This window comes from Podarcis erhardii, assembly GCF_964252035.2.
Source record: "Podarcis erhardii genome assembly, chromosome: 4".
Lineage (NCBI taxonomy): Eukaryota > Metazoa > Chordata > Lepidosauria > Squamata > Lacertidae > Podarcis > Podarcis erhardii.
The window spans coordinates 86,260,072-86,280,809 of record NC_138508.1 but is presented as its reverse complement, the minus strand read 5'-3'; the positions used below and the strand labels follow the sequence as shown (position 1 = coordinate 86,280,809).

At 42.2% G+C, this 20,738-nt stretch overlaps 2 protein-coding genes across 2 annotated transcripts in view; one reads left to right on the top strand and one right to left on the bottom strand.

The window, feature by feature from the left end:
• The window catches only part of UBAC2 (UBA domain containing 2), an 85,642-nt gene that overhangs the window by 10,821 nt on the left and 54,083 nt on the right, over positions 1-20,738 (top strand). The window lies entirely within an intron of this gene.
• On the bottom strand, positions 3,410-11,364 carry GPR18 (G protein-coupled receptor 18). The gene is made up of 2 exons (XM_081859227.1): positions 10,981-11,364; positions 3,410-4,809 (listed from the first exon to the last, which is right to left on the bottom strand). The coding sequence occupies exon 2, from the start codon at positions 4,760-4,762 to the stop codon at positions 3,800-3,802; it is 963 nt and encodes a 320-aa protein (XP_081715353.1). The 5' UTR covers positions 4,763-4,809; positions 10,981-11,364; the 3' UTR covers positions 3,410-3,799.

Here is a 20,738-nt window from a genome sequence, read left to right as displayed (position 1 = left end):
TAGCTTGGTCATCTGGGCACTGGGGGGGGGTGTTTGCTTTCCTCTTGCTATTAAGAGTGAAGCAATGGGAATGCTTTGTTTGCCCTCAGTGATACCCTCGCACAGCCACATTTTATTGGCTGCATGTCACTTTGTTGCCATAACTTTTATTATACAGCACCCAGTTGGCTGGGATCCTGCACTGAATAAATTGGGGTCATTGAATAAATTATTTTGAGTTGGAAAAAAGAGAGAGGAGGAAGCCCAGGCGGCAGCAGGTGATGGATAATGGCTGCTAACATATATGAAAAAGAGGAACATGTTTTCATGAACATGGCCACTTTTAAAATGGAAATCAAATTTCATCAAAAAGTCCATTCAAAGTTTCTTGAAAAGCTGTCTTTCTTTATTTGTGTGTATGTGTGTGTGACTTTAGACACATAAAATTGATAGCATGTGCCTTATTTTGTGTAAGTTTGTAAGTACAGTAGTACCTCGGGTTACAGACGCTTCAGGTTACAGAATCCGCTAACCCAGAAATAGTACCTCGGGTTAAGAACTTTGCTTCAGGATAAGAACAGAAATCATGCTTCGGCAGTGTGGCGGCAGTGAGAGGCCCCATTAGCTAAAGTGGTACCTCAGGTTAAGAACAGTTTCAGGTTAAGAACACACCTACAGAATGAATTAAGTTCTTAACCTGAGATACCACTGTACTTTTATTCAATTCAAAAACAGCTTGGAGTATAAACTCTACATATTAAGTACAGTGGAACCTCAGTTTTTGAACGTAATCCGTTCTGGAAGACTGTTCAGCTTCCAAAATGTTCAAAAACCGAGGATCACCGGGCTGGCTGCAAAGTCAGGGGGCGGGGGGGATGAAAAATGTGCCTTGGAAACCGTTCGACTTCTGAGGAACATTTGAAAACCGGAGCACTTACTTCCGGGTTTTTGGCGTTTGGGAGCAAAACGTTCGAGGGCAGAGCCATTCAAGTTCCGAGGTTTGACTGTATACTGAATTTTCTATTTCTGTTTCTCAGAAGGCCACAACTTGGGGGGTTGGGAGGGCTGATAAGTGCTGCATCAGGAATGTAAAACAGCAGAACCCTTGTAATTTTTTTTGCCAATGTGCTGTAAAGTGCAGTAGGTTCAAAGAGAGCACTGACATGTTTTGTGTAGTAGTAGCAGCGAAATCTGGGACACGGGTGGCACTGTGGTCTAAACCACAGAGCCTAGGACTTGCCAATCAGAAGGTCGGCGGTTCGAATCCCTGCGACGGGGTGAGCTCCTGTTGTTCAGTCCTAGCTCCTGCCAACCTAGCAGTTCAAAAACATGTCAAAGTGCAAGTAGATAAATAGGTAGTGCTCTGGCGGGAAGGTAAACGGTGTTTCCATGCGCTGCTCTGGTTCGCCAGAAGCGGCTTAGTCATGCTGGCCACATGACCCGGAAGCTGTCTGCGGACAAACACTGGCTCCCTCAGCCTACAGGGCGAGATGAGCACCGCAATCCCAGAGTCGTCCGCGATTGGACCTAACGGTCAGGGAATACCTTTACTTTTAGCAGCGACATCTTCCTTTTTGATGATAAACTGATAATACTTATACCAGATTTGGAAGTAAAGACTATTACTCTGCACTAACAGAAAGCAATAGAAAGCCTCAAAGATTTGTTATGGTACAGTGGTATCTCGGGTTACATATGCTTCAGGTTACATACGCGTCAGGTTATAGACTCCGCTAACCCAGAAATAGTGCTTCAGGTTAAGAACTTTGCTTCAGGATGAGAACAGAAATCATGTTCTAGCGGCGTGGCGGCAGCAGGAGGCCCCATTAGCTAAAGTGGTTGTCAGGGAACTGCCATCGGCTCACCTTGCCTGAGCAAAGCGGGGAGGAGGGAGGTCCCCCTTTACCCAAGCCTTCCTTGCACAGAAGAGCCAGTGTGGTGTAGTGGTTAAGAGCGGTAGTCTCGTAATCTGGGGAACCGGGTTCGCGTCTCCGCTCCTCCACATGCAACTGCTGGGTGACCTTGGGCCAGTCACACTTCTCTGAAGTCTCTCAGCCCCACTCACCTCACAGAGTGTTTGTTGTGGGGGAGGAAGGGAAAGGAGAATGTTAGCCGCTTTGAGACTCCTTAAAGGGAGTGAAAGGCGGGATATCAAGTCCAAACTCTTCTTCTTCTTCTTCAGAAGGCTTTCGCGCAGAGAGGGGAGGCGTCGGCTGGGGGTCAAGAAACTACTCTGCTGGGGAAAGTTTAAGGACCGCCCACTCTCAGATTCTGCTAGTGAGTGAGCAAGACATGGAATAGAGGCGTTCTGCATTGTAAAGGTTTTTGCAACAATAATAAAGCTTTTGAAAAGACCAGTGAGGGATCTTGCCTGATCGCTCTCAAGCAACCACCCGATAGGCATAACAGGGGTGCTTCAGGTTAAGAACAGTTTGAGGTTAAGAACGGACCTCCGGAACGAATTAAGTACTTAACCTGAGGTACCACTGTACTTAAAAGTTCCTTTCAGGTTTACCATAAAGATTTGTATTTTAAATTCAGATACTATCATGTTACTTTTGTTATGGTAGTTAAAAGTTCCTTTCAGGTTTACCGTAAAGATTAGTATTTTAAATTCAGATACTATCATGTTATTTTTATAATTAGCAAAAGGCCCTTCAATTTGACAGGCTGGACTGTTTTCGTTTTCGTTTGGGAGGGTTCCACCCTGTCTCTTCTATACCCTTTCCCCAGCTCTGCCTCCTTACTATTCCTTGTGCTGCATCGATTTCCCCTTTGTTTACCTTCCTTTTGCAGGAGAGGCAGCTGCTGTAGTCAGTGTCCATATCAGAACCACTGCAGAAACAAAATGCTTTTTGTCCAAGGTTGTTGTTGTTAAATAAATTTGTATACCGCCCTTCATCCGAAGATCTCAGGGCAGTTCACAGCATGCAAATACAAAATAAAACACAAAATACACAGTGAAAACAAAACCAAAACAATTTAAACAAACACATTTAAAAAGACATAGAATGTGAATCAGCCAAAGGCGTGGTTGGAGAGGAATGTTTTCACCAGGAACCTAAAGGTGTATAATGAAGGCACCAGGCGAGCCTCCCTGGGGAGAGCATTCCACAAATGGGGAGCCATTGCAGAAAAGGCTCTTTCTCATGTTACCACCCTCTGGACCTATGAAGGAGGCGCACACAGAAGGGCCTCAGATATTGATCGCAGTTCCAAGTTGATTCATATGGGGAGAGGTGGACCTTGAAGTGTTGTGGTCCTGAGCTGTTTAAGGTTCTTCTCAATGCATTGCAAGAATTAAGCCTTCAGCATTACAAACTTTGTTACAGCCAGGGGCACAGTGTTGGCTTCCATGCTTGTTTGCTTGTGTGGAAGTATTTGCATCTTGCTCTTATTCTAGCAGGCGCAAATAACAGATTAGGCAGTATCAGTTGTTATTACGTAAATGTTTATTGCAGGTGAAAACTTGATTTCGAAATACAGAATTCTATAGGCTTTTATTTCAAAATAAGGAATTCTACAGTTTCCCCCTTTCCATACCTCCACCCTCTTGCATGTGTGTGGCAATCCTATAAACACTGAAATAATACAGTTTTCAACCAAGTTATAAGGAAACAGGTATACAATTGAATTTATTAAATAAGCAGGAGTCTCAATGCATGTCAAAATAGGCTAACCTCTTTGTTCAGAGTGGAAACCATTTGAGAGAGGAATAATAGCTATTTCTTTCTTCTTTGAAATTTTCCATTTGTTCTTAAGTTTTGCTATATTGTCTTGTGCTCTGTTGAATACTATTCAAGCATTTATTGAAAGTTTTTTATATCATCTCACTGTTGATATTACTTAATGACCTCATGCTTCCAGATCGTATACTTTTCCTTCGTACGCTTCGAAGATAATTACGATAAAGCATGACACTGATCACTCGGGCCTGAAATTGTTTAGAAACAAGATAGTACAAAATTACGTCTAGACATGTGCTGAGATTCATGAGAAAGGTGGTAAACGCTCCCCATGGGCTGTAACTTACAGGTCCATGCTGGAGCATCAGAAATGCAAAACAGATGTGAAAAGGCACAAAACACACAAGCACTTGGACAATCAGTGTCACAATAATTCTGATGGACCTCTCTTTAGCCTTTGGTTTCAGCTTGGAAGTTCTTCCACGAACGAGACTGTGAATGATGACTAGGTAACAACCAATCATGATAAACAGAGGGATCAAGAAGAAAAGAATCAGTCGAGAAAAATTTAATACATTGACTTCCTTTAGGTAGATAATATCCATCATCTTAATGCAAGTGGTGAAGTTTGACGTTCTGTCTGGATCAGAATCTAAGAACAACAGTGGAGAAGATGTTGCTAGAGTCGTTATCCAAAGGCCTATGCAGGCTGTCAGAGCTTTGGTTGTGTTCTTGAGTCCCTTAGCATGTTTGGGCTGCACAACAGCCAGATATCTATCCACGCTTATAAAAGCTAGCAGCCATAGAGCGATGCTGGGGTAAAAAATTGTAAACGCACTAAGAACCTGGCAGAAGACATCTCCAAAGATCCAAGACCGTTTGCCATAGTAAAGCATCCGAAAAGGCAATGAAAATATAAAAAGCAAGTCAAGCAACGCAACGTTCATCATGTATATAGTTATCGTTGTTCTCTTCTTGGTGGTACAGCTGAAGACCCAGAGAGCCGTGACATTAACAAATAAGCCAATTGTGAAAATAAAGCTGTAGAAGACAAGCGATGAAATTCTGTACTCTTCAGGATGGTCGCTTCCAGACATTGCAATTAGATTTTGATTGTAGTTATTCACAACTTACAACATGATACCTAAAAACAAAATGGATCAATGATAAATTAAGTCGCACAATCAGTCAGGTCAGTTTGCAGTGGGGAAGATGCATTTGGAACCGGACAATCCCATGCTTGCATTTCACTGGGGAGAAAGTGGTTTCTCTTAAAACGCTGCATGTTAAACTTTGGCTGAACATAACCTCTGATGTGCTAGCTTAGTTTATAGACCCGTGAGATCCTTATAAGTTACAAATGACCCCCTGAAGTTCTGTAAAATGCTGATGCTAATGCAAAATGGGCAGGTGGGTGGAGCGGGGCAGAGAAATCAGCCACAGCAAAGTAGTTCTTCATAGAATTGTAGGGTTGGAAGGGATCCCGAGGGTCATCAAGTCCATCCCCCTGAAATGTAGAAAGTTTGAGAGAAGAAACATGGTCTGTAGTAAGTTTCTACCTCCTTTCAGCAACTCTAGGTTAACTGCTTTTATTTTAAAAAATTAAAATGTCATTTTCTCCCCTCCGTGATCTGTGCAAGGTTTGTGCAGAAAGTCATGATTGTTAGCCTGAAGAATTAGCACATAATTTTATATCAGAAGGTAGCTCATTTTTTTATAGTTATAAAGGTGATTTAGAGAACTAAATATATATATCTTTGAAAAAAATAAACATGAACGTACTATGTTGAGCCTCTACAAGGGAGCCCAGTGGAGAACAATTATTTATCTAGCCATCCTTTTGCGCATTTTATGTATACACATAATTTTCTTCGGGGTTTGGCTTTTACCTAGAGATCAGTGAGACCAGAACATGCTGAATAAGGCAGATCATGGCTTCATTCCTGGTAGTGCAGCAGGAGTGGGAGAGGAGTGAAGCATCTGCATGTGCATCAGCTGTGTGTCCACATTTAAACCATAGTTTAAACTATGGTTTAAAGTGATGTGCAAATCATGCCAGTGAATATTGTTTAGAAAAAAACCACAAACAAGCTTTTAGAGAAGCAACTTTATAATAACTATATTGTAGAGCATGGGTAGGCAAACCAAGGCCTGGGGTCCAGATTCGGCCCAGTTGCCTTCTAAATCTGGCCTGTGGATGGTCTGATAATCAGCGTGTTTTTACATGAATAGAATGTGTCCTTTTATTTAAAATGCATCTCTGGGTTATTTGTGGGGTCTGCCTGGTGTTTTTACATGAGTAGAATGTGTGCTTTTATTTAAAATGCATCTCCGGGTTATTTGTGGGGCATAGGAATTTGTTCATTTCCCCCTCTCCCCCCCCAAAAAAAATACAGTCCGGCCCCCCACAAGGTCTGAGGGACAGTGGACTGGCCCCCTGCTGATAAATTTTGCTGAGGAAGGGGACTAGAGGAAGGGTGGACTAACTTCAGTTTTGTAGACTCTGCTTGAATCTTACTAGAATCTCCCAGTGCAAGCCGGAATCTACAAAGCAGGAATGCATTTTCATGGTTTCTGTACTGGCTCTGACATAGTGGGTCCTGTGGTGAGTCTAAGCATTCTTTCTTGATTAAGAACTTAAGAATGCATTGACTTGAATCAGACCAGGGCTGGCCTGGTTTAGCAGCATTATTATTATTATTATTATTATTACTACTACTACTACTACTACTATTGTTATTTGCAGAATAATAGGCACCAACAGGTGGTTCACTAGAAACTGGCTAAGGGTTCGCCAATAGTCCATGATCCCCCACCCTCATTACAGAGAAATGCTGAGCATTTCACAAATTATTGACTGTGTTGTTGTTGCCATAAAGAGTAGGTTGTGCAATTGTTTGGTATTTACTAATATTGCAGAATTATCAACAGACAAAAATATTTCCTGGATATTCAGTGGATTTTCTCCTATGCAATGAGTTAATGCAAACTCATTTTATTTGCTGTAATGGCAGAGTCCGAACCACGTATTTATGCATCGTTACTCATGTCAAACATCTCTCTCCTCCTCCTGTATGCTCATATCTGAAATAAGAAGATGTGGTGAAAGTAGAGGGAAGTAGACTGAAAAAACTCTGCAGTCTTTTGGCAGCAGATAATTTGAAAGAGGAAGTTCTGAACATGGTAAAAGAGAGTCTTTTTACTTTCTTTCTGTCTCTTGGGTGGGCTGCCAGCGCCTGTTGCTTTGCAGCTCCCCACACCCTCCCTGTTTTTGTGGCTGGATGAGAAAACCTTTGGTCTCGCTTCGTCTTCTGAGCAGCTGTGCTTTTGAGCTGCCTCTGCTGTGTATGTTTTTTCATGTGCACAAGTGGCGGGTGCCACTGGTTTTGACACTTGCTCATTTCTCGCAAAGATTGCAGTCTTTGCTACTACTGCAGTAACTGATCATTTTTAGCATTGAAATCTGTGGTTCCAGAAAGTCCAGACGAAGCACAACAGCTGTATGCAAAAGCATTACATAGGACAGAGAGATAAGATGGGTTGGGGACATAACTGCATGATGCAGCCTAGTCTCTTAAGGAGCCTTTAGCTACCACAAAGTTAGTTATGGCAATGCAGTCCTAACAACTAGATATTTTGTAGTAGCTTGCTACAGTGCAGTCTTACAAATACGTCTGTAAGTTACCAACCTACTCGGCTTTTACTAACGTTCCTACCCTCCCCCACCTATGAAAGTAACTTGTGCTACCCTTTAAAAGGTGACATTTTGTTAAGCTTCCTGCCTAGTACGCTGGAGGAGATTCTTACTCATCACAGGTGAATGAGCAATTGATTATTTACAAACCTGCTATAATGGAATTTAGACCACCAGTCAGCTAGCTTAGCATCACATACATGAGGCTGTTGCAGTGCCTTTGGCTTAAGCCACCACGAGTAGCTGACATGGAGCCCACATAATACTGTCAAGAAGCTGCTGTATTCTTTGTTTAGTACAGTTTGGATGGGATCTTCAACTTAGATCAGAAAGCAAAGAAAATAGCTAATCGGCGTTAACACATCATATCTAACATGGATTCTAGATCCAAATTTGTTACTGAGGTCCCACTACCATTTTGAATGTTCATTCGCACTATGAATTTAGAAATCTCAATTTTTGTTTGAGAAACTAAACTTAGCTTTGGCTAAGAGAACCAGGATAAAATCATTCTTTAGCAACGGGAATGACTCTCACTTGTTATGCAAAGAAGTGTGTGAGACCTCCGGAATATGCAAGTGTCTTCCTCCCAGCCTGGTTCCTACAGCGATCAAACCATTACAGAACACCTCTTGATTGGTTTTAGAGGCCTGCCTAGGAAAAGCACCATGCATGAAGCATTATGCCAGGAACTGGTAAACACATCAGTACCCATCAAGGTTAGAGACCATCACCCAATTTATGCTAACATAATACTGCACCCCACAGACTACCTACTCATGACTGCTTTAGATACCCTTCCCATTCTTCAGTCTAGGAAAATCCCTCTTTCATATGACCAAACCCTTAAGAGGGGATCCAGATGGAAGAACTGTGCTTGGTTCTTCAGGAATATAGTCAGGTTCTGCTCCTCCCACCTCCATCTTTATAATTTGTACTTTATTTTAGTCAGGGTTCCAAGAGAATCCACAGCCTCGTGTTCCTCCCCTAAGTCTTCACCCCAAAAGCCTCATAACATGCAAGGCTCAAGGGCCCTTGAAGGGCATTGTTTTCCCCAAGTTCCAGAGAACCTCTTGATCCACAGCCCCTTTCCCCCTTATATGACTAATATTTCATCCCTAAGACCCATCACCAAGAGACCTAGTTAACCCAAATACACCAAAATCCTTGGTTAAAGACCCAAACACATGTTCCTCTTGTGCATCTGTAATCGGTGGCATGTGTAGACTAGGACACGTGATAACCAATTTATCTTGCCATTGTCCACTGGATTATTTAGGTTTTCTAGATCAATAGAACCTTGGAAATGAAAGCAAACTAAAGTTTGCAGCTGTGTGTTAAGGCTTTCTAGTTCCCTTTAGCCTATGAGCCTTAGTGTAGACTAAACAACAGAAGTGGTTTTGGTAATTTAGGGTTGGAGTCTTCTATGCGCTTAGCTTGAAATGAGCCCTATTGAACACCGATGAACTTCTGAATGAACATTTTCACGATGTTGTTGTAAATTTGTGAGAAAAGCAAGCTGGGAAATGATAAAAGATTTCGACATCTAGTTATTTATATGAATAGGAAGAAAGGCTTAAATACTGTGTTAGAAATGAAAGAAAAAACATGCCTAACTAAAAAAAACCTAGTTTGCTTCGATGAAATTTGGAATATATTTGTTACCACAACATGTTACAAGTACATGCTCAGAGCTGATTGCTTAGCCCAGATGTAGTTAGAAAGCAACACTGGCTTCCAACCTCAGAAACATTGCTTTCATGTTGGAGGAGACCACATCCTTGTTTTTCAGTATAAAACTTAAATTTAACGAAGGGGTGGCTAAACTGTGGCCCTCAAGGCATTGTTGGACTACAGTTTCCATCCCTGACCATTGGTTGCCCATTAAAATCTAGAGAGCCACAGGTTCCCTATGCATGGGAGTCAGACCATTGGCACATCATGCTCAGTAGCATCTATACCAAGTGGCAATGGCTCTCTAGGGATTCAGAGAGGAGTGTCTCCCAGCCCTACCTGGAGATGTCAGGAATTGAACCTGGAACGCTGAAGGAATTTGGCACCCAGAGGATGTGCTCTGCCACTGAACTATGGCTAAACCTGTTCACTTTAGTTAGAGAAGACTTTGCCAGCCATGAACTACTGCTGATCTCTCAGTACTTTACCTTTGTATGTGTACCATACCTCTGGAATTTTAGATAGATCATATAGCACAGTCTGGCCAGATTCGCAACGCACAGTAAGCCAAACCATGGTTTACTGGGCCGTGTGAATGTGTGGGCTCCCAGAAAAGTGCTCCCAGCTGCTTTGCTCTTCCTTGGTTCCTTTTGTTCCCATCTCACACTGAGCCAAGCTGAGGTTTGGCTTTGAGTATCATCCAAACCCAAGTTTGTGGTTCACCAACAGAACTGTAGCCAAGGTTTATTCTTGGCTGGTCCATTTGTCACCATTTTGGTGCGTGAAGTCGAGAAAATGTAAGGAAGAAGTCTGGAAAGGGCAGCTGTTGGGCAAATTTAATATTTTTAGTGATCTACTTGATCAGAGATACACGGGGAATTTTGTGGCACACTGGTTGACTGAACGACAACATAAAAATGGATTTCTCATCAGGCAGATCTTGTTTACGAGGGCTACCAGGAAAGTGACTTTAAAAAAAAACAAAACCAGAAGGGCTGCACATTTAGAATTGTATTTTGGGCATAGAGGACCTCAGAATTTGGAAACATTTGCTATGTTTGGTGGTAAAAACATTTAGCTGCTGTAACTGAATAATCAGGTGCATCAAAAAACCTCTTTCCCAGCAGCTTATTTTAATTTGCTTATTTATAAACCTAACCTTAAAGATAATGTGAAAATGGTCACAACATTAATGTTTAGCAGTTTAAAATTAGGCTGGTATAAGTACTTTTAGTAACAATTCTGTTATAATACAACATAACACAACACAACATGGGTTTGGATCTAAAGAACCTTGCAACAGAGGGTGCGAGGCTTATCTTTTTTTAAAAGTAGATTGCCCCTGTGAAATGTGGCTGGTAATGTTTGGAGCTGAGTTGACTTTCAAAGGCAGATTGCAGCATTACATGGAAATCTGTCCAACGATAAGAAAGTAGAAACCCGACAGAGTGTGTGCAGTGCCTTAGGTGTGCCTAAAGTAAGTCTTTGGATCATAAATATGGCATATATATATATATATCCTGAGTTTGCTTTGGTCTATCCTTTCGTTTGTTTAATTCTACAGGAAAAACTCACTTTTTCAGCAACTCTTTGTATTTCTCAATACCTCTGAATTTAAATTAACTGAGGATATTGTATGTATAGCATATTCATTATTTCAGAAATGTGGGAACAGTTCTCCCTCTGTTATAGAGATGGTCTTTATGTTGTCAGTCTTTCATTCTAGTTATTTGATAAAAAAACTGCAGGGATTTTGAAAAATTGCATGTAGTTCAGAAAGTTAAAAATCACTTACATTACAATACTGAAGTATTAGTGTTAAAAACTTTAAACAGTGGTGGCATTCAATTTTATTTGGCTGCTTTAGAACCTGTATATTTGTATATGTAGATATTTTAAAATGGTTGGTAGCACAAACGGAGATGGACAATTAATCACATTTCCTACCTGGTTGCACTTTGCTGTTCTTTTAGAGATGCCTTCTTTGTACTCTCTGATCTGCAAAAGATTTGGAGCTCTTGTCTCTGTAATAACTTCCGTTTACTAAAATAGAAGCCCTCATTTACAGTCAGGAAATGAAATAATGCAACTAGTTCCCTGATTGGTTATATAGATTTTCTCCAATAAAAAATATTGTGAATAATCTATAGGTGCATAAACAAGGCACGTTTCGTTCTTGTTATATATGTCAGCTGACCAAATATTTCCTCCTGTCTGCTAGAGTGTGGTTTTTCTGCTTTCCTACCCTTAAATTAAATTTAAATTAAATTAAATTAAATCATGGCATAAACATAAAGCATTCATATGGCTGAAGTACTGTAAAGAAATAAACATGTTCACATTTATTGTTGTAATGGCTGTATATTATAAGCATACATTTTGTTTATTTTTATAGGGCAGGGAGTTTCTGATAAATCATTATGCTTTAACTCTGTGCTCCTGTGGAAATCCCCCTGCGCATGTCATTTGTAACCCTTCTTTTCAAAATCAAAAGCACGTTGTTGAATGCAGAGGTTAGGTTTTTCGCACTTCCCTTTCATTCCTAGTAAATCCTAATGATAACTAATTCTCCTACTGGTGATTACTATGAAAACTGTAACTAACAGGATGGAGGACTGTATTTCATCACATAATAGCAACATTAAACTCCTCATGTAGATTTGCTGTCAGTTGACCTAATACAATACAGTGGTACCTCGGGTTAAATACTTAATTTGTTCCCGAGGTCCGTTCTTAACCTGAAACTGTTCTTAACCTGAAGCACCACTTTAGCTAATGGGGCTTCCTGCTGCCGCCACGCCACCGGAGCACGATTTCTGTTCTCATCCTGAAGCAAAGTTCTTAACCCAAGGTACTATTTCTCAGTTAGCGGAGTCTGTAACCTGAAGCGTATGTAACCCGAGGTACCACTGTACAGTGAAATGCATGGCACATATACAGTGGACACTCGGGTTGTGAACGTGATCCGTGCGGGATGCATGTTCTCAACCCGCAGCGGCGCATCTGTGCATGTGCGTGTTGCGATTCAGTGCTTCTGTGCATGCGCAAAGAGCGAGTTAGCGGTTCTGTGCATGTGTGACCGCTGAAACCCGGAAGTAACCCGTTCCGGTACTTCTGGGTTTTGGCAGTCCGAAATCCAAAAAAACACAAGCTGAAGTGTCTGTAACCCGAGGTATGACTGTATATGAAAGAAGGAAAGAGAATGCCATGGGCTGCACAGCGTTGGTTGAGAGAAAATGAGGGAGAATTATTAATGGCATTCAGATGTCCCACCCTCAGAGATGGATGGAACCTGATGTGGTCCTGTGTATTCTGGGGAATTTTCCAGCAGAGAAAGAAGACAATCCTTTTGTAATAATAATAATAATAATAATAATAATAATAATAATAATAATAATTATTATTATTATTATTATTTGTACCCCGCCCATCTGGCTGGACTTCCCCAGCCACTCTTTCAAAGCCCTAGTTCCACTATAGAACAGTGGTATGAAATGGGAGGTTGACACAATCACTCCCAGTTGTAAATTACTGTAAAATAAGTTGCTGTTTTCCCAGCATCGTGAAACGACATTTCCCGAAATGCCCTAGTTGTCATTAGAAATCTGCCTTGAGTGATGGCCAGGGGTGCCTCAGACAACACTGGCCTCTGTCCCTCTTTCCTTCCCTCCCTCCTCTGATGTCCTCTCACATCTCTGCTTCCCAAAGGTTTGCACAGCTGTTGCAGCAGAAGCCGCCCTGAGGACTCCCAAGGAGAGGGGAGGAGGCTGAGGGAACACTCCACAAAGGGGGGGGGGTGTTTGAAAAAAGGCGAGAGGCTGCCAGCCCTGTAGGCAAGGGGTGACATAACTGGGCCCCTGAGCCCCTCAGGGGTGGCGCAGAAAGAATGTACTTGGTCAGGGGAGCCGTGGACTCAAAAAGGTTGGAAACCGTTGACTGCTAGGCTATTGGCTTATCTAGCTTAGCATGGTTGACACTGAATGGCAGCAGCAGATTTTTGGCAGCAGTCTCCTGAGTTCTACCTGGAGACACCAGGAATTACACCTCCGACCGTCTCTATCTAAAATACTGAGCTACAGCCCTGTTTCAGGCGCATTCTACCACCTATTAGCAGTTTGTCTGCAGAACGATGTACACTTTTCAGCATGCTGGTAACTGATGCCTCATTTGCTTTATAGGGACGTGGGTGGCGCTGTGGGTTAAACCACAGAGCCTAGGACTTGCCGATCAGAAGGTTGGCAGTTCAAATCCCCGCCACAGGGTGAGCTCCCGTTTCTCGGTCCCTGCTCCTGCCAACCTAGCAGTTCAAAAGCACCTCAAAGTGCAAGTAGATAAATAGGTACCACTCCAGCAGGAAGGTAAACGGCGTTTCCGTGCACTGCTCTGGTTCACCAGAAGTGGCTTAGTCCTGCTGGCCACATGACCCCGGAAGCTGTAGCCGACTCCCTCGGCCAATAAAGCGAGATGAGCGCCGCAACCCCAGAGTCAGTCACGACTGGACCTAATGGTCAGGGGTCCCTTTACCTTTACCTTATTTGCTTTATTACCAGAGACTATGGAGTGGGGGGGCGGTAAGCAAGTAAGAGCAGGCAGATTTTAGAAATCCTGCAGATAAATTGGTATATGAACTTTTTGTACTCGGCTCTCCTGTGCTTTGGGCTCACTCTTAGAATTTTCATGCAAGCGCTCATGTGTGGCATACCCTCAAATGTCCCTATTTTCCAGGGACAGTCCCGGAATTACAAAAGCCAAACTGGCTTCTGATATGATCCCAGAATGTCCCAGTCCCGTCCCGTCCCGCCCAGCACCGCCAGTGCTGAACTCAGGAAGGAGGAAAAGCCAGTGCTTGTCCTGAGCAGCTGCCATGGCGGTGGCGACTGCAACAGAACATCCTGTTGCCTCTCCATGGTCTCTCCATGACTGCCGCTGCCGGCCTCCTCCCTTGGGTAGTGGCTGCTGTAGAGTGGGTGAGAAGGAGAGGAGAGAAAATTGTTTTTGGTAAAGGTTCATTATGGCATTGTTCCAAGATAGCCTTTTAAAAAAATGTTTGCATGCATAGGTGAAGAAATACATGAGTACAGTGGTACCTCTGTGTTAAGGGTATCAGGTGGTTGCTCGAGAGCAATCCGGCAAGATGCCTCACTAGTCTGTTCTAAAGCTTTCTTATTAGTGCTAGAAAAAACCTTTAGAATGCAGAGCGCCTCTATTCCATGTCTTGCTCATTCACTGGCAGAATCTTAGAGTGGGCGGTCCTTAAATCTTCCCCAGCAGAGTACAGTGGTGCCCCGCAAGACGAACGCCTCGCAAGACGGAAAACCTGCTAGACGAAAGGGTTTTCCGTTTTGTAGGCGCTTCGCTAAACGAATTTCCCTATGGGGTTGCTTCGCAAGACGAAAAAATCTTGCGAGTTCCCGCGGGTTTTTTTCGCTTTTTTTTCGCCCTTTCCCTAAGCGCTAAGCCGCTTATCAGCTGTTCCGCTGATAAGCCGCTTCACAGCTGATCGCTAAAAGCCGCTAGACTGCTAATAGCGCTAATCCGCTAAGCTGTCAATGGGCTTGCTTCGCAAGACGAAAAAAACTGCTAGACGAAGAGAATCGCGGAATGGATTCTTTTCGTCTTGCGAGGCACCACTGTAGTTTCTTGACCCCCAGTCTGCGCCTCCCCTCTCTGCGCGAAAGCCTACTGCGCAAGGAAGGCTTGAGTAACGGGGGACCTCCCTCCTCCCCGCTTTGCCCAGGCAAGGTGTCCTGGCACTGCCTTGCATCCTCCGAGCCCTGCAGCTCTTCTCCACTAGAGGCGTGGCTTCCTTCCACCGCTGAGGAAGTGCTGCTTCCCACGATCTTTGGGGGCTCTCTGTAATCCATCCGCCTTTCCCCCTCTTGCCCCTGAGCCGATGGCAGTTCCCTGACACTCAGGTTACAGACGCTTCAGGTTACAGACTCCACTAACCCAGAAATAGTACCTTAGGTTAAGAACTTTACCTCAGGATGAGAACAGAAATCGCACGGTGGCAGCGTGGCGGCAGAGGGAGGCCCCATTAGCTAAAGTGGTACCTCAGGTTGAGAACAGTTTCAAGTTAAGAACAGACCTCCAGAACGAATTAAGTTCTTAACCCAAGGTACCACTGTACATGTCCACACATGTCCACAACAGGCTTCAGGTTTCTGGAACTTTCAAAGGACGAGGAAGTAATAATTGAGGGGAAAACAACACAAAGCCCAAATACATCTCCTCAAGCACTAAGCACTAGTGTAGAGGTTTGGACTTTGGCTCCAGTGTGACACAAATGCATACTTTTTTAGGCTGCTGAGAATTCAGAAAGATGACAATCGGTACTTACAAAGCCGAGAGACCTTGGGGGCTTTTCTTAAAATTAAGAAATCAAGAAGCTGCATTATTGTTAGTGCTTGGGCAATGCTTAGTATTGGTTTGAGACTGAAAGTATTTATGGTGGATGTGGCAAGTTCCCTAATAATTCCATGTGAAATTGCTGAATCTATATAGAACGCTAGGCCATCTTTGTGAGAGAGATGGCATTGATGTGCTGTTGTTATCTTTGGATATTAGCAACACTCCGAATGATTCATTCCATTGTATTTAGTCTATTTCCTTAAATATCGTTCTGTATGCCCATGCTTTATCTTAGTTGTATTTATTCGCCTTGCCTTCAAAAGGCTAGAGTTATTGATGTAACTGTATTGCCCTCTACTGTTCAATATCTATTATTGCTTCAGAGCAGTCATGGAATACAGTAGTTTGACTTGCTGGTGGCATATGTGACTGTCTTAACTGACATAAGAGATCAGACCTTACAATATGTGATCCATCAAGCCAAATGCAGCCCACAAACTTCATTAACATATTGGTTTTTGCTGCATGCTTAGGATTGTAAAAACTGCCATGGTCATGTGTGAGTGTCAACCTCCTGGCATGCCAAAGAAATAGCTGGTGGCTTGTGTTTGGCTTGTTCAGCCATAAGTTGTGCAGGGACTAGGGACTAACTTGTTTTTACATAGCCTGCACAACTTGTGACCCACAAAACCAGATCCAGCCTATACCCCTGAATATTGTGGTATGTCAGTTCCTTGAAAATCCTCTCTGTTTTTGCAGCCTTGCACAGATAGTAAATACAGGAGATTTATTTATTTGATTTATCGATCACCCTTTAGCCAAATATCCCAGGTCGGTGCACAACATTAGGAACATAATTTACACAGCATAATTTAAAAAATATATAGAGCATAATAATACACAGCATAATTTTTAAAATTATCATAATAACAGCCCCCCTCCCAACATTGAACAGGTCGTAGATTATTTAATGGCCAAAGGCCTGAGTAAAGAGGAAATTTTTCGCCTGGTGCCAGAAGACATGTAGTTGCCAGGCAAGCCTCTCTGGAGAGAGCACTCCACAGACGGGGAACCATCACAGAAAAATCTGCTTCTCGTTTTGTCACCCTCCAAACCTCTTGGGGATGTGGGGGGGGGGACGGGACATAGAGAAGGGCCTCAAATGACAAGCACGGGGTCCAGGTCAGTTTGTATGGGAAGAGGCAGTCCTTAAAGTATTGAGGTCTTCAACCATGTAAGACTGCAAAGGTCAGCACCAGCACTTTGAATTGGGCTTGGAAACTAATTGGCACACGGTGTAGTTGGGCCAGGATTGATGTTATATGCTCAAACCGTCTTGGTCCAGTGAGCAACCTGGCCATCAAATTTTGCAGCAGCTGAAGTTTCTGAACCATCTTCAGAGGCAGCCCCATGTATGACGCATTGCAATAATCCACCTAGAGGTGACCAAAGCATAGGCCACGGAAGTTAGGCTACCCTTGTCCAGATAGGGGCGTAGCTGGGCCATGAGTTGAAGCTGGCAGAAGGCACACAGCACCACCTGGGCCTCAAGCAACAGGTACCTGCTTCTTAAGAAGGATTGTCAATCCCTCAAGTGCAGGCAGTCTCCCATCCATCTGGTCTAGGGAACCACCCACTAACAGTGCCTCTGTCTTATCTGGATTGAGCTTCAGTTTATTGGCTCTCATCCAGTCCATTACCGAGGCAAGACACCGGTCCAGCACATCCACAGCTACGCCTGCAGATGTAAAGGAGAATAGAGCAGTGTGTCATCAGCATACTGCTGACAACACACCCCAAAACTTTATCAACCACTTGGTTGACTGTCTACACAGCTGTTGACCTGCATTCGACTTTATGGGTTGCAAACTGTTGTGTGGCTTTGGCATAGCTGTTGAAACTGTTGATATCCATGAAACTATTCATAAAACTACTCCTAGCTGTAGGCTTACAAAAGCCTTTTCTTTTTTAAAATCACAAGTTCTTTTCTTATTTTTATAAATATTTATTAAAGTTTTAAAATATAAATGCACAAATAATAAACAATCTTACTTCTATCACAGACATAATTTCATGACTTCTTTGGACTCCCTCGTGTCTCCCGCTCCCATTTACATCGTTAAAAGTTTTTTCCAAACAAATTATCAACTTGTTTACAATCTCATGTCCACACATTCAAATATAATCTAGCACTTCTTCCAATAAATTTTATATTTTCTTTAATCTCACTTATCATCAAATTTCAAATCTAATTTAGTGGTGGCCAATTTTTTATAATCTAGCATCCTTCTTAACATTCAACCAAATTACAATGTTTTTGTAGATACTTCTTGAATTTCTCCCAGTCTTCCTCCATCTTCTCTTCTCCCAGGTCACGGATTCTGCCAGTCATCTCGGCCAGTTGCATATAGTCCATCAGTTGCATCTGCCACTCTTCCAGTGTGGGTAGATCTTGAGTTTTCCATTTTTTTGCGATGAGTATCCTTGCTGCCGTTGTTGCATACATAAAGAATGTTCGGTCCTTCTTTAACACCTTCTGGCCGACAATACCCAGAAGGAAGGCCTCTGGTTTCTTAGTGAAGGTATACTTAAATACCTTTTTCAGCTCATTATATATCATTTCCCAGAAGACCTTCACCTTAGGGCATGTCCACCAGAGGTGAAAGAATGTTCCTTCGTTTTCTTTACATTTCCAACATTTATTATCAGACGAATGGTATATTTTGGCAAGTTTAACTGGGGTCATGTACCATCTATATATCATTTTCATTACATTTTCCTTCAGAGCATTACATGCGGTGAAGTTCAGCCCAGTGGTCCACAACCTTTCCCAGTCCTCAAACATGATGTTATGCCCAATGTCCTGTGCCCATTTTATCATAGCCGATTTAACCATTTCGTCTTGTGTATTCCATTTTAACAGCAAGTTATACATTCTAGATAATACCTTAGTCTTTGGTTCTAACAATTCAGTTTCTAACTTCGATTTCTCCACCTGGAACCCTAACTTTTTATCATTTTTAAAAACTTCTTTAATCTGAGCATAATGTAACCAGTCTCGCACCTTATCCTTCATTTTCTCTAAACTCTGCAATTTCCAATTGTCTCCATCTTTTTCTAATATTTCCCAATATTTTGGCCATTTGGCCTCCATATTGGGTCTTTTTAGGGCCTTAGCCTCCAGAGGTGAGAGCCACCTTGGAGTTTTATTTTCCAGTAAGTCTTTGTATTTTGTCCAGACATTAAACACTGCTTTCCTGACAATATGGTTCTTAAAGGCCTTATTGATCTTAACTTTATCATACCATAAGTATGCATGCCAACCAAAAGCATTGTTAAAACCTTCCAAGTCCAACACGTCAGTGTCTTCGAGAAGTAGCCAGTCTTTTAGCCAGCAAAAAGCTGCGGCTTCATAGTACAACTTTAAGTCTGGCAGGGCAAAGCCCCCTCTTTCTTTCGCATCTGTTAATATCTTAAACTTAATTCTGGGCTTTTTGCCCTGCCAGACAAATCTGGATATATCTTTCTGCCACTTCCGGAAGCACTCCGTTTTGTCCACAATCTGTAATGTTTGAAACAAAAACAACATTTTTGGCAATACATTCATCTTGATATAAAATCACAAGTTCTTTTCTTTCCACCACCCTCACAAATGTCTACATGGATGATGCAATATCTTGCAAAAGTACCTTGATGCTCTACTCTGATATGGTAGGGCTTCAAGAAAGTGATATTTCATCAGCTAGACAAAACTTGGAGCTTAGACATGGGAACCCAGGTTCAAATACCATTTGAACCCTGGATTTTGTGGACTGGTTCACATGTTACGGCAGCTTATGGTTTATGACTTACAGTGAATGAGCAGCATACTGGAACGGACCTTGGCTTCCGTTTGTGGTTTGTTTGGAGAGAAACAGACCAGTATGTGACAGTTTATTATCTCCCAAGGCTGCTTCACAGTGTCTAGTCTTCTCTTTGCCATAATGAGTAAAACACTTTTGCTAGTGCCATCCAACATAGCATTGATACAGGCCCCGTTCCAGTGAGCAGATTTGAAGAGGGCATGTGTGCATCATTAGTATTTCAACTTTTTGCATGTTTTAAACTATTGTTGTATTTTTTTATTGATTTGTTTTATCCTTTTGTAAACTGCTTTGTGGTGTGTTGTTGTTGTTTTTACAATCAAGCAGTGTATACATTTTATTAAATAAATGAGTAAAACCAATAAGATGACCTTGTATCCTAGGGCAATTGCCAGAACCCCAGCTTCTGAGCAAGCCCACTTACGTTTGTTTGTTTTTCCACTCCAAGCAGCAACATCAAGGAAGATAAGGGCAAACTTCCTCTTAACTGCACGGCTCTTTTGAAAGGCACTTGTGTGAGTCCTGCCTATTTTTTGCAGTAAAACTATGATTATTTCCCCTTTTCTTTGTGCAGAGAATGGCTTTCTTGAATTCATTGTAGACGTAAAACCATGACAGCTGCTCACGGAAATAAGGGAGGTTTTTTGTCTTAGAAAAGCTTTGACTTCATTTTCTTTTTTTTAAATTTCATTTCATACTTGGTGATGTGTTTTCTTGCCATTGTCTTGGGAGAAATGCTTTTCAAAATGAAAAAGTGTGCACAAAATTTGGCAATTGCAGCAAGTAGCTGCATGGCAGGATTGGTTCAGCACCTTGAAAAACCTCAATTTCACTTCCAGTCAATATTGTCACCACACAAAAAGTGCTTAATGCGGTTAGAAGCGGCAAGGTATAATGAGGTGGCAAATCAAATGAGGAAGGTGTCTTGCCAGCAGTACCTTCACTTCCTTTTCTTGTTTATACTGATGGATATCATGTTGTGAAAGATTCTTGGGAGGAAGTTTTCGGGCTATTCTGAGAAAGCATTTCAAAACATAAACCACATGTTGTGTCTTTGCCTTGGTAACTTGTATAAGCGCATACAGATGTGCGTTGACCTTAATCTATTAGTTTTCTACAAAAGTTTGGTTAGAGGAAGGTATAGAAATTTCATCAGCTTTGCGACTGAAACATTGGTTTGTTTTTATCCGAGTGGAAGTGAAATTGAGTGAAATTGAGTGGGAAATATATATACAAATAACTTTTCCAAAAGTGTGCTGTTTGGGTTGGAGTTTGTACTGCAGGTGATTCTTAAACGTATTTCAAGATAATAGGTTGACTCCAAAGAGTGAGGACTTGCATTTCTTTCTTTCTTTCTTCCTAAACACGATTCCATGTCTCAAAATGTTTTAGATACTTAGAAAAAAGTCAAACTAAACTATAGGTTCCATTGAGGTCACAGACCTAGTTGTACAAATATTGTGAAATCGTATTTCACAATGTGTGAGTTCT

Bases quoted from the DNA above. Each gene is read 5' to 3' on its own strand.
- GPR18 (XM_081859227.1), bottom strand. From the start codon at position 4,762: ATGTCTGGAAGCGACCATCCTGAAGAGTACAGAATTTCATCGCTTGTC.